General features: G+C 40.3%; 1 protein-coding gene across 16 annotated transcripts in view; it reads right to left on the bottom strand.

Moving 5' to 3' along the window:
• The window catches only part of WNK2 (WNK lysine deficient protein kinase 2), a 106,849-nt gene that overhangs the window by 11,613 nt on the left and 82,795 nt on the right, over window positions 1–12,441 (bottom strand). For 11 of the 16 annotated variants that reach the window (XM_085235753.1, XM_085235756.1, XM_085235757.1 and 8 more), the window contains 4 exons: window positions 10,827–11,042; window positions 9,842–9,940; window positions 4,898–4,942; window positions 3,202–3,455 (listed from right to left, as the gene is read on the bottom strand). In XM_085235753.1, the coding sequence (XP_085091879.1) occupies window positions 3,202–3,455; window positions 4,898–4,942; window positions 9,842–9,940; window positions 10,827–11,042 (614 nt within the window). Of the gene's footprint in view, window positions 1–3,201; window positions 3,456–4,897; window positions 4,943–9,841; window positions 9,941–10,826; window positions 11,043–12,441 lie in introns of those variants that run through there. The other 5 variants (XM_085235752.1, XM_085235760.1, XM_085235755.1 and 2 more) reach the window with 5 other exon arrangements.

The following is a 12,441-nucleotide window of genomic DNA, read 5'->3' on the forward strand; positions in this document are numbered from 1 at the left end:
AAGACACTGATAACACATTGTATTCACACACCAAGCAAATCTGCTGCTGTTGGCTAGAAGCATCTTAGAATAGTAGAATCATTAGAGTTAAACAAGATCTCTAAGATCATCAAAAGTCCAACTGTTAAGCCATCACCAACACGTCCACTAAAAGGGCATCTTGAAAGGAGGTGGGGGAAAAACAAACATCTGTTTCCAGGGTGACAGAGAAGACTTGAAATGAGCCAAACTAGCTTATATATAAATAGCAATCGGTGGACAGTAAGAGAGTATTAAAATAATAATACCCTTAGCAATGACTTATTGCGATTTTGTTTTGGGGAAAAAATAGACACAAAGAAGAGAGCCATCAGGTTTGACGTCCTCTTTGCCAAACCTTGTATGGACTGCACCCCAGGAGGATGTGGAAGAGCTCTGCCTGGTACTGATCCCCGGGGCTGTCCTTACAGCCAACAGAGCACCACAGAACAACCCACACAGCTCCTACTCCTGCCTAAAAACTCTTCAAGGAGACACCTTCCTTTCCCATAATGTCCAAAGGAAATTCAGAAATGTCTACATTTCCAATTATTACAATGGGCCAATATTAGCTTCTCCCACGACAAAATACTTGGTTGGACTATGAGACAGCTGGCCCTACCACTTTCCTGCTGGTTTGTTCCAGTGTTTCATCATTGGCACTATCAAAGATAAAAAGAATGATAAGCATCACCATACTTCCGATTTATCTAGCTTTTATTTCCAACATAAAACCTTATTAAAAATTTCTCTGATGAGCTGGGAATCTGTTTAGTGCTCCTTAGTTCTTTTATTGCAAAGGTAATCTTGCATTTAATCAAAAAAGACATGAAGATGGTGTTAACAGATGGTCTGAAGTAGTACAGCCTGAGCTTTACATGCTCCCTGTTAGAAAGCTATTTTTTTCATCCTTTGTGATTTCTTGAATGTTTTTTGTCTAATACCATTTTGAAGTGTGGATTCCATACTGATTTACTGCAAGTACAACATCTCTCCATATAACTCCAAGAACTGGTGTCATTGGGTCACTCTCCTGGCTGCCCAGGCTAAGTATCTCTCTGCTTGCTCCCTCTTCTCCTGCCTGTTTTTCCTCCCAGCATCATGAAGTGTTCTTCTTCCTTCACTTCAGATCCTCTTTAAGGTGAATTTGAAAAGGTACTCAACTTCTACAGCAGCCCTCATACAGCTTTAGAAGGGTCCTTCATCACATTTGTGGCCCTACTTTCTGCTTCCTGTGGCCCAGGAGGGTGGGTGGATGCAGTACAGTGGCAGCTCCTGCTCCCGGCACAGGGAATGCAATTCAGCAGTGCTGTTCAATATAGGAAGGTCTGAAGTAGTCTGTGGCAAGCTGTGCCCCTCCTGTGTCCAAAACACCCTAACAACAACCCTAACACAGGAGCCAACCACATTTACATCCCTTCTGCAGCCCGCATCCCTACTAGGACTGGTGCATGAAGTCACCTGCCACCAGTTGGCACAGAGCTCTCAGTCCCCAGCTATGAGTGTTCCAAGCAGCAAGTGACAACGTGAAGCAAAGAGCAGGGAATCCCAACCTTTCTATGTTCTTAGTCAATAATCTGAGTTACTTCAGCCTTGGTAAATCCTTGGAACAGACATATTCTAAAAAACCAAACCCTCTAAAACCAGCATGTTAAGACAACACATGGCAGAAGGTAAAATTCATCTTAAATTGACGTTTACATCATTAAGACTCCCCCACATCTCTTTTCCAGAGTTGTAAGCAGGCAGAGCATCCCTACAAGATCCTTCCATCTACTACAGGAGTCTCATGGAAAGGACAACAAGCTGCAAAAAGCACATCAAAAAGAGTAAGTGATAACCAAGGAACAGAGCTTGTGCCCTCACCATCGCTTCCTAGAGCATCTCCAGAGACCTTCTATTTGTGTTTACTGGCACCTTCATGACTCGTTTTCTGAGAACTAACGGGGTCTTGACGTCACTTCTACTCCAGAACACGTTTATGCTGTTTAAACCGTCACTATGGAGAGGGATTATTTACTCTCCAGCTTTTGTTCATTAATGGCCACTATGAATCGATGCAAAACTGCTTAATAAGCTTACACAAGTGCTTTTCCCTGTGAAGTCAGTGATCTACTGAGACCAGCAGGTACAAAACAGACACATCAGCAAGTTCCTGCTTCAGCAGGTCCCACCTGAACAGCAACTGAGCTGCCACTGCTGCATCCAAGCCGTTTCCCTCCTACATGCCAAAAAAGCAATGGTTTTCTACCCAGGTCCAGTTATCTTATTTTTAATGGATTCCTTCTAGTTTTACTCTCACAATTTCCTTGCCTTTAAAATTAATGTTTTCCTCTATTTGGCTCAACTTCCGCTCTTCCAAAAAAAATGAATCCAGCAAAAATAATTAGTTGAGGAACCATCAGTCTGTGAGAATGAGAAAGGGATCTGGAAAATCAGAGCAGGGTGGGAGAGAATTCTGAATTGGTATTCTGGCTGTGTCCTCAACACTGTCATGCAGTCGCACAAACAAGCACTGAACACTGACACAGACACAGACACACATCATGGTACTGTTTGCCTGCTACGGAAAATAAGAGAGGACAAACGGGGCACCACCAGGTCTGGCTTTGCTGTACTTCACTTCCACGGAATTCCTGGGGATGGTATTTCCATGAGGCAAAGGGCCTTACAGATGCACAAGATTAGTACTGCACAGTGTAGGATAGCAAGCAAGGGTCAGAACATTGAGCAGTGCCCTGTCTTGGCGCAGTACCTGCAATGCTTGTGCTAAGACAAAAGCTTGCTGCCAACAAGCCACTAGCCCAGGCACCGCCTGCCTGAGGAAGATTCATGTTAAACATCAAAAAGAAGAAAATGTTAGCAATAATAAAAACTTAAGTCAAAGAACATACGGTTAGTGGTAATAAGTATTGCTGCGTGTTACTGTTAATGAACAGTTTGCAATTTAAAAATTTGTATTTTAAAATATATATATTGCAGCCCATATAGCTCCCAAGATTATTCTAAAAGACAATTAAAAAAAATCCAACAAAACTATTTTAGTACTTAATGAAAAGAGTTGGACGTTTATACGAAGCAGCTATCTGAAGTAATTTAGTTTATGTCCTCCTCCAAATCTGAGTTCTGCAAAGGCTGTCAGACACATAGCAAAAGGTACGTTCTTCAAGGAGTGCCACTTACTCCACATGTCTCATTCTGTGTTTGCATGGGATTTGCCTTTGGCTCCATATCCTGCCTTTTTTGGTTCTGCTTCAGTTGGTTTAAAGAAGGTTTTGCCTGTGCAGCTCCAACAGTTTTGCTTGTCCACTGGTCAACCAGCTTGTGAAGATCATCGGTGAACGTTCCCTTCTTGTTGTTACTGTTGTTGGCCTGAACCTGCAGAGTTGATTGCGGAAGGGGCTCAGGACACGTTACAAGACTGTTTGTAGAGGATCCTGGAAAATCACACACAAAGAAAGTTGACAATGGCGTCTCCATTTCACCACTTATCTGCTCACATAGCTTCCCACACACTGCAATTCAAACAGCGGCTTTCCTGACTTCACCCTCCCCCTCCTTTCTACAGAACACCTTTGCTTAAAGAAATGGTCCAAGTCCACTGGTCCAAATGCGTTCAGATTATGTCTCATTATGTTACCTGCCCAGAACTTCTCTCAACTGAAATTCACGACCAAGAGAGAAGGAATAAATGCACAGAAGCACACCCAGTGCCACCCACACTGCCAGGCTTGCAAAGTCTCTCCATGGAAGACTGCCATGAGTATGTTACTTGCTGCAGCTTCATGCATTTTAAAAAATGTACTTTATTTGCATAAGTGTACTGTCCTCCTAGAAAAATTTAATTAGCACATAGGTTAAGAGTACAGGTGGCCTCAATATCTAAAAGGCTTCAGGACCCACAGCCTCCTCTGCCATCTTGACATTTTGGAAGAAAAAAACCTTGGGACCACTAATGTACAGAAGAAAAAGGAGAAAGGAGGCCATAAGTGGGCATGTGAGTTTCTGACACAGAGAAACAGAACGTCTGGGATAGATAAAGGCAGATGAGAAGAGCACTAACAGAAATTGAATTTTATAGGCTTGTGTGTCTCTAGGAAGAGATCTGTCCTATTTATCTGTTGGTAACTACAAGTCTGACACAGCAAGACCTGCAGCAAACTGGAAGAAAGTTTCTACAAACAGATTTACTGTATCTAAATATTTTAAATAAAGACCATCTCTCCAAGCAAAAAGTTCACGGAACTGCAGTAAAATTATTACAGAAGCAAACACAAACATTCAGTTTTTCCATTTTTTCTGTTAATGAGCTACTAGTCAATGAAACTGAATAAACTAAGTATTCCTACAGTCATATAAAATACATTAATAGCCTTTAAATGATCATGCATTCAAACTGCAACACAACTTGTAAGTGAACACTGCTCATTTCCTTTTCCTTTTCTCGGGGGAAAGGGACCAGTGAGAAAACAAGTACTTGGACAGGAAAGCTCTTCAACTAGTGCTTAACATTTCATGCATCTCCACAGGAACAAGAGAGTTTTAAGCTATAAATTCCTCCAGCAAAAAATTGCAGTCATATAAAAGTGTGTATTTAAGGGAAACAAACACACAATCCAGTTTTCTGGCTGCATGCGTGCACAATCTCACACACAAAGAATACCACGACTGTCTTGCAGCATGCGCAGATCCCAAACATCACAGCGCATGCATTATTAGGAAAGTATCACAACGTATATAGTCTAATTTCATACCAGTATAAGTGCATCAGCTCTATTCATTAAACAACTAGCTTTTAGTAAAAAGAAAAAAGAAAACTCAAAGAAAAAGCATCCCATGCCATGAAGGAAATACTGAGAAACAAAAATGGGATAGTTACTACTACTGTGATCTTTGCCTAGACATAGTCGTTTCAAGGTGGACCCTACAAGGTAAAACAATACAAGACATACAGAATTAGGTAAGACTAAACATAACAAATCTGACGGACAAGCTTCTGTACTTTTAAGCAATCAGAGAGTAGTTATTATGCAAGAAAGGACAGACAAAGTCAGCAGTTCAGGTGAGTAAAGGAAGTCTAAGTAACTGGACAGCTCAAACCTTTATTAATGTGCAGCCATTCAAAAGCTTTGAGAGGTACAATAGCATGCCAAAAGCAAGGTCCCATGACTTAAAGATGCATTTTTTGTTTATTTCAAATTGCCTTGGCTTCCTAATGTGAGATTTTGATTCCTATTTATGCAGGAAATGATGTCAATTCAGTTTGTGATAGGAGGCCAAAAATGCTTTCAGGAACAAGTAACGCTAGTCTGGCTGCAAAGACAAACTGTACAATAACCCTAAAACATCCCGTTTTACAAGTCCAAAAAGATACATTGTTCTGCAGGTCTGAGGCCAATTTTCTCAATTATTTATTAGCATGATTTGTGTCTAAATGTGAGATTTTTAAAAAATGTGAGAATTTTAATTAAAAGTAACTGTAAATGAGTTTCCCTTCATCTCGTCCAAGTGCAGAAAAACAATCCAGCAGAGTAGCTGAGTTCTCATTTAACCAAACTACGTGTTTTTTCGTTATTATCTTGTTAGAGCCTTCTTTATTTTACATATTCTGTTGGACAGTTATCTACAGTGCCAGATGTGTATAGAGAACCCTATTTGACAGTTAGGTCTCGCCAGACATTGGCACCATTTCCATTAGAGTGCCAAATTTCCTGAAAGGTATTTTGGACTTGATAAGAAGAATATCGTTATGGTATGGGAGGAGATGAACATCTGATATGGGGCATGGTGAGTTTATCGTGAAGAAGCACTTGAACACATGAGTAAAATCAGAAGGCTGGGCAGAAAGCAAGATAAAGAATGTATGTGCTTTTCTTTATGGTAAACTGGTGCCACTGTTTAATTTTACTGTGCCAGAAATGCAGCTTTAAACTCAGAGATTGCAGGTCCAGGTTGACATAGGCTCTGAATGAGTCTTCAAAGGAGAAAGGAGAGACATCACTCAGAGACTGGAGAAGAGAAAATAAAGAAGAGAGGGAGGAAAAAAGGGAGAAGAAATGTTTGTGTTCTGATATGGGTGGCATGAGGAGGAAAAGAACGATTGGTTTGAAAGAATTTTTTGTTATTTCCTATAGGTTAATGAAGTTTATATTCCAGGAAAATCAGGAGGACATGACTACAGTAATGTCTTATGCAAGCATGATCAAAAGCTTAGTTTCTCAACTCAAAGCTTAGATGAAAAGTACAAGTCGCATTCACAACTGAACATCGCGTTGCATTTTTTTGGTTATTTTTTTCTCTTTTCCCTCATATATTTTACAATGCCTATCTTTTAAAGTTAGCTAGCAACCCCCATTATAGCAACATCAGCGGTAGTAATATAATAATATAATGTTAATTTCTTAACTACCCTGCAGCATTCTGCATGTAGCAATAGGTAGAAGTTGGCACAACCTGTATGCAAATGAAAAATGCCTGCAAAAACTAAAAGCAGGCAGCTGACTGCAGTACGTGCTCAAATGCATGTAAAAATGTTTAATCACCAGCCCCACGGCTTCCTGAGCACCAAGCCACGAGCCCTGTGCACCTCGGGTGCCAATGCAAACCTTCTGCTCCAAAACACCTGGGGAAGTGACAGATAGCACTGATTCTAGACATGCACAAAGTACTCACACAAAGGGAGCCTGCTTTAAGAGAAGTACTACAAAAAGGTGAATCACCAAAAAGAGCTGTTTCTTCCCAACTGCATCACTCCAGCGCTGCCTAGGAGATTGGAACATTATCTAGCAGGGACTGATGATGACCAGCTAAGATTTGATTTAAATTCAAATTCAATTAAAAGTGCACTTGGTAAACCTAATTCACCAGATTAATTGTATTACTTCCACAATAAAGGTGTTTAATAGCTGGAAAAGAAAAGGAGATGAACCCTAATTAATTGAGATTTAATCTCTGACTGTAAAAGTTAAGCTAAGTTAAGCTTTATTTCCAATTCCAGAGGTAACATCTGAGAAATTAAGAAGCTATTGTATCTTACAGGACAGAAAAAAATCCACTGTCCCATATTTGTGCTGTAACAGCTGTCAAAAAACATGAAAGTTGAAACAAAATTGAAATGGCAGTAAGTTGTTAGACCATTTCCATAATCCCATTCACATACAGTATATTAATTACTACAGACCTGACAAGAATAGCTTTGCATGAGATTACAAGTCTAAGCCAAGTGGAGCTTTTGAAAATCCCATTCACAATCAGTGCAAACTCCTCTCTAAGACGCCCTTGCAATTTAACCCATGGAAAGAGGTTGGGCTAAAATTATGCTGGAGACCATCAAAAATATTTTATTCCATGAGCAGTTGAAGAAAAGAGCAGTACTGGACAAGGGGACAGATCAGACAGCAGTTCTGGGAAAACCTGAAAGTGTTCAAGCTTGATGGGCTTTGTAGCCAGGCACAACTGTCTTAAAGCATCTGAACACTACTTCATGGAAGCATGCTGCTAATGTATTTACTAATACGGTACATCTGAGCTCCCCTCCCCAGAGTGCTGAGACTCCTCAGTCAAATATGTAGATGTAGAACATTCCTGAAAATGCAGCATGGATCCTCCCAGCAACTCCTAAATAACAAAACAACGTTGATTTGTGGGACGGATCCAGCTGAACTTCCAAGCCTCACAGAACAACTACCTGCACCACAGGTCACAGCTCAGGCCCACATGCACTTGCTCCCCGTGTTTCAAACCCACTCTTGGTGCTCCTGCACACAGAGATGCTCGCACAGAGCACATGCAGGAGCTGCTGCAAACCCTCAAGTCTCCTTTGCACTGGGCAGCCCACGTTCCTGACAGAGAAGAAGGGCCACGAGCCAGCTGGCCCTCTCCTTGCCATCATCGTCACTTTGTGCTGTTCCCTGAGGCCCAGGGCTGCTCTGGACACCCACTAGATGGAACCACCAGACACATCTGCGGGCTCTGGCCGCACAGCCCAGCTTCCTCACAGGTCCCCAGTTCGGTTCTGCTATGACTCATAAATGGGGGAGTGCAAATCACTTTGCCCAAAGAAACAGAGAAGAGAACATACGGGCTGAGAACAGAAACCAATTTGTTGTGCTGCTGATTACTTAAAGTATTGGGAAGCTTCATAATTGGAAGAATTCACATATTCCCTCGGTTTCATTCACAATATCCATGCACCCATCTTCTTTAATACGCTGTTTGTAAATTGCCACCTCCCAGAGCTTTTGCATCCTCCTGAATAGTGGTTTTGTGAAAGGTAAATGAAACCACTTTGAGATTTATATGTGCAGGAGAAGAAACTACTACATCCATTATAATACCAGATGGCAAAAATCACATACTGAGATTTCCCTCAGGTACTTGGAAAAACCCTGAATGCAAAACTGTTCTTAAAAAGTGGTATGAAAATAAATGCAGTGTGCTAAGCAGTAAACATCAGTTTTCAGAACCTGAATGCTTGGATTTTAGGACCTCAAACAAAATCAAGATTATTCTTAAAAGTATTATTTATTCATAACATTAGGGGGAGTGTTTTTAAGTGGTCTTGTGCCTTTGATCTATACCTCGTGGGTAATGATGAGCAACATCGCACTGCAATGGGAGACTTGGTATCAATGCAAACAAACAGTGGGTTAACCAAACATTTTCTCCCGAACATTATCAGCCTTCCTAATTTTATATGTAAGTGGCCTATAGTACCTGATCAGCCCAACATATCTTTATTGTACAAGCAAAATCTGTTTGCCTAAAGGGCAGCAAATACTGCTAGGTAAAAAGGTTTGCACTTTTTAATTAAATAGCTTGATATCATTTGGTTGAATCGCCAATTACTTTAGAAGTCATACAGATAAAGTATAAATAGTAGGTGCACAATTATCTGAATTGAGAAATACTGGATCCTAACAATCCATTTCAGAGTATCATTTAATAATCTGATACTGCTTTTTACTTATTTCTGCTTTGATGAACTGCTAATTGACTTCATCTCAGAGGTCACATAAGGTCATAAGAAAATAAACTGAGCGCAGTGCTTCAGCCAGATCAGTTTACACAAAAAGTCGATGGCACTCTCCTTTGGAGTAACTGGATCTTCCCGCCACTGAGGTGTACATAAGAATTGCTCACTTAAACTAATTGAAGTGAATGCATGGGGAAAAGCCCACCTAGAAAAGGCATTTTGAAAGAACTAGCTGGAGCACTATCGTCTCAGCATTTCCACATGCAAAGAGCGGGGGGAAAAATTAAAGAAAATAGAGTGGATATAAACAGTACTGTAGATCGTGTTAATACAGCCCTTGTATGGAAGTTATACCCTTCAGTGACCTTCTAGTATTGTATCAGCTTGCTACATGCATGTCTTCATAGTCCAAACATGTGTGAAAGAGACCATTCGTCTACAGAAGGATGGATTTCTTTTTGTTGTCGCTGGAACCGGGACAGCAGACATGTATATTTGCCACATTGCAAATAAAAAAATTACTTCAAAAGAAATCACATAAAGTACAAAAGCTTTGATAAGTCCAGGATAAAATTTACCATTAGGCTATATCATAAATGATGAGATCTTCCACACATGCTTTTGGTGCCCAGGCATGAGCCAAAAGCAGTGCAAAAAAAGCTTTCATATGAAAAATTAATATAAATAAGGTGTGTTTGTGATGATTACTTAAAAGAAAGATAAAGAAAGATAAGATGGCTCAGAAAAAGGGGCATCCTGCCAAACATATTAGAGATATAAAACATGAGATTGGAAAAAGGGGTAAAAGAAAGATGGACTGTGATAAAATACAAAAGAACAAATACAAACAGATGGACAAAGACACAGGTCCACTGAGGAATCTGGTACGAGGTTTGCTACTAGATTTATAGGTCACTCTCTCAGACGTTTGGTGGAAAACCGTCCAGCCTGTAAATGAATATAAAGGGAAGAAAACAAAGACACTTATAAAGTACAAGTAGCTGTGATCAGATGTCCTATACCATCAGTCAAATCAGCTTTGTTAGTTAAACATCCACATCTCCATTTTAACTTTGCCAAAGAGGATTAAGTTAATTGACCGTACACAAAGGATGCAATAACGGCAAAAGAGAACAGATAGATATTTTGTAGATTAGTTTGGCAGGATGTGCAATGAGAGGAAGGTACTTTAATCATCATTATAACTTCCACTATGCATGGCAACAAGATCAGTCAAAGCCTACAGAGGTATGCACTACACAGAAGTACCAGAAGTCAGGACTGGGGAACAGCCAATCTACTGCTCTACAGTCATTTAGCTGGGGTTCCAAAAGCATGCACAACATTAACCCCTTAGATAAAGGAGACATAACTTGGTTCTATTTTTTTTCCAAAACTTGAGAAGGATTAGTACTTTATAATGAAGATCTCCAGGTCTAGTCATATCAAGGCGCTAAAACAACAGCCCAAAATGGACCATGGGAAACAGTCTCCTATTCGTCTTCATTTGTTAATTTTTTTTTTCTCTTCCCTTTCTATTTTTTCGCTTTAAGAAATCCACAAGGCAGACTCCAGAAAAAGTGTCAGTAGCACTGCCAGCAAAGGTAGAAGGTATTTCCTACCTAAAATCTAGTGTGCCTTCTTGAGTGTTGACTCTGAATACTTTGTGAGATACCTCATTTTTGTTCTCCTGACAATACTGCAGTGATATTTTTAAAGATAAGCCTGTAATTTGGATTGCCAAATCCACTCCTAAAAGTTCAAGCATAAGGGAAGCAAATTGATTTTAGCATGTGCTGGAGGATATGCTGAACAGCTGGTAGGAAAAAATCACCTTGGCCAGAGCTTGCGTTCACATCACCTCCTTCGGGGCCTAAGCCGGAGCAGATGTCAGAAGACAAAGAGGCTTTGACAGAGCACGGCTGCTGTGTCTGAACAGACTTCCCAAATGTGGCTGACACAGAGGAAGTTACTCCTGTTGTTTCGAGAGATCCAGGCTGAGCTTTAGTTGTTTCTTTGTGGGGCGAGTCTTTAGAGTCTGAAACATTACCTGAAAGAACAAAAACAAAATACAAGCAACAGCAAATGCTAGGAAACTACTGAAGAAATAGTAGTGCCTAAAAACAACTGCTCATTTGCCTCCAAGATCAGCAGTCTACAATTCTGAAGTACCACAGGAAGCACAGACTACACAGATAACCAGCACCACAAAATAGTCTACACACACTGTCACTGCTCTTAATCCTCCAAGAAGCTTGTGGGGTAAGTTTGATTTTTTAGTTTCTTTTCTGAGTTTTTCAGAAGGACTGGAGTCAAGAACTCAAAAAGCACTGTTTACAGTTGCAGAAGTACCTGATTAGGACAACGGAGGCACAAGATGACTGAGCAGAATAAGTAGGTTTGCACTCAAACCTGAGGTGAAAGCAAGTCAGTGGAGAAAAGTAAAAAGCTGCTGAGAAGACATGAGGATTTTTTTCTTTGTAACTATCTCTATATAGATATATACACATCTCTATACAAAAATCTTTATCTATATATCTATCCATATAGGTATATTGGGTAAGGAGACGTTTAGCAAGACAGTAACTTCATAATCATTTGTGATACGTATTTAACAGCAAAAGCAACTAACAGAGGCAATGCTAATTAGCATATATCCGTAACTGAGACTACATGCCCTTCTTCTCTGAGAAATTACCTTGGAAAGCCCCCAAAATGAGGAGTCTAACTAGGTAAGGGTGAGAAGACTCAGGCGTGAATACAGGTTCTCAGAGCAATGAGAACTTCAGTCAGTGCCTCAGAATAGGGAAAAATAATAAAGAAGAAATGCAGAAAGGAAAGCATGCACCAAAGAAGCAGCATAACTGAGCAGACTGCCATTCTCTAATTTAAAGTGATGGTTAAGAGGAGGACATTATAACTCAGAAATAGGCTGAAATTCTTTGAACTAAGGTAAAAGGCTGATATGAGCCAAGGTCCACAAGCAGAGACAGAGAGATATGGGTTCTCTGTATAGACAGAAAATGGCTACAGACAACTCAAGAACAAACTGGCAAATGGATGGACAAAATCACAGACATTCATAGCATCTCACCACAAGGAAGGGAAATAAAACCTTGGTTAGCCAAGCAGCAGCAAAATAGTTATGAAAGATTGAACACTGCTTCAGATCCTGTATGCAAAAATACTCAGATTCGAGATTGGATCACACAACATTCTGCCTCTGAATCTGCTTTCCCTGTCTTAATTGGAATCCTTAACTAAAAGCAAAACCCTCTAAAACAGCCTTATAAGAATTTCATTGCATCAGCCTTGCTAAGCGAATCTGTAAAAGTGATGTTGCAAATGAGACCTACCAGATTTAAAATACAGGGTCAATATGGAAGCATGCTACTCTTCCACATAACCGTATGAACTAAGCTGAAGGAAAATTAATCTGCTCTACATTC

This window comes from Meleagris gallopavo, chromosome 14 (genome assembly GCF_905368555.1).
Source record: "Meleagris gallopavo chromosome 14, MGAL_WU_HG_1.1, whole genome shotgun sequence".
Taxonomy (NCBI): domain Eukaryota; kingdom Metazoa; phylum Chordata; class Aves; order Galliformes; family Phasianidae; genus Meleagris; species Meleagris gallopavo.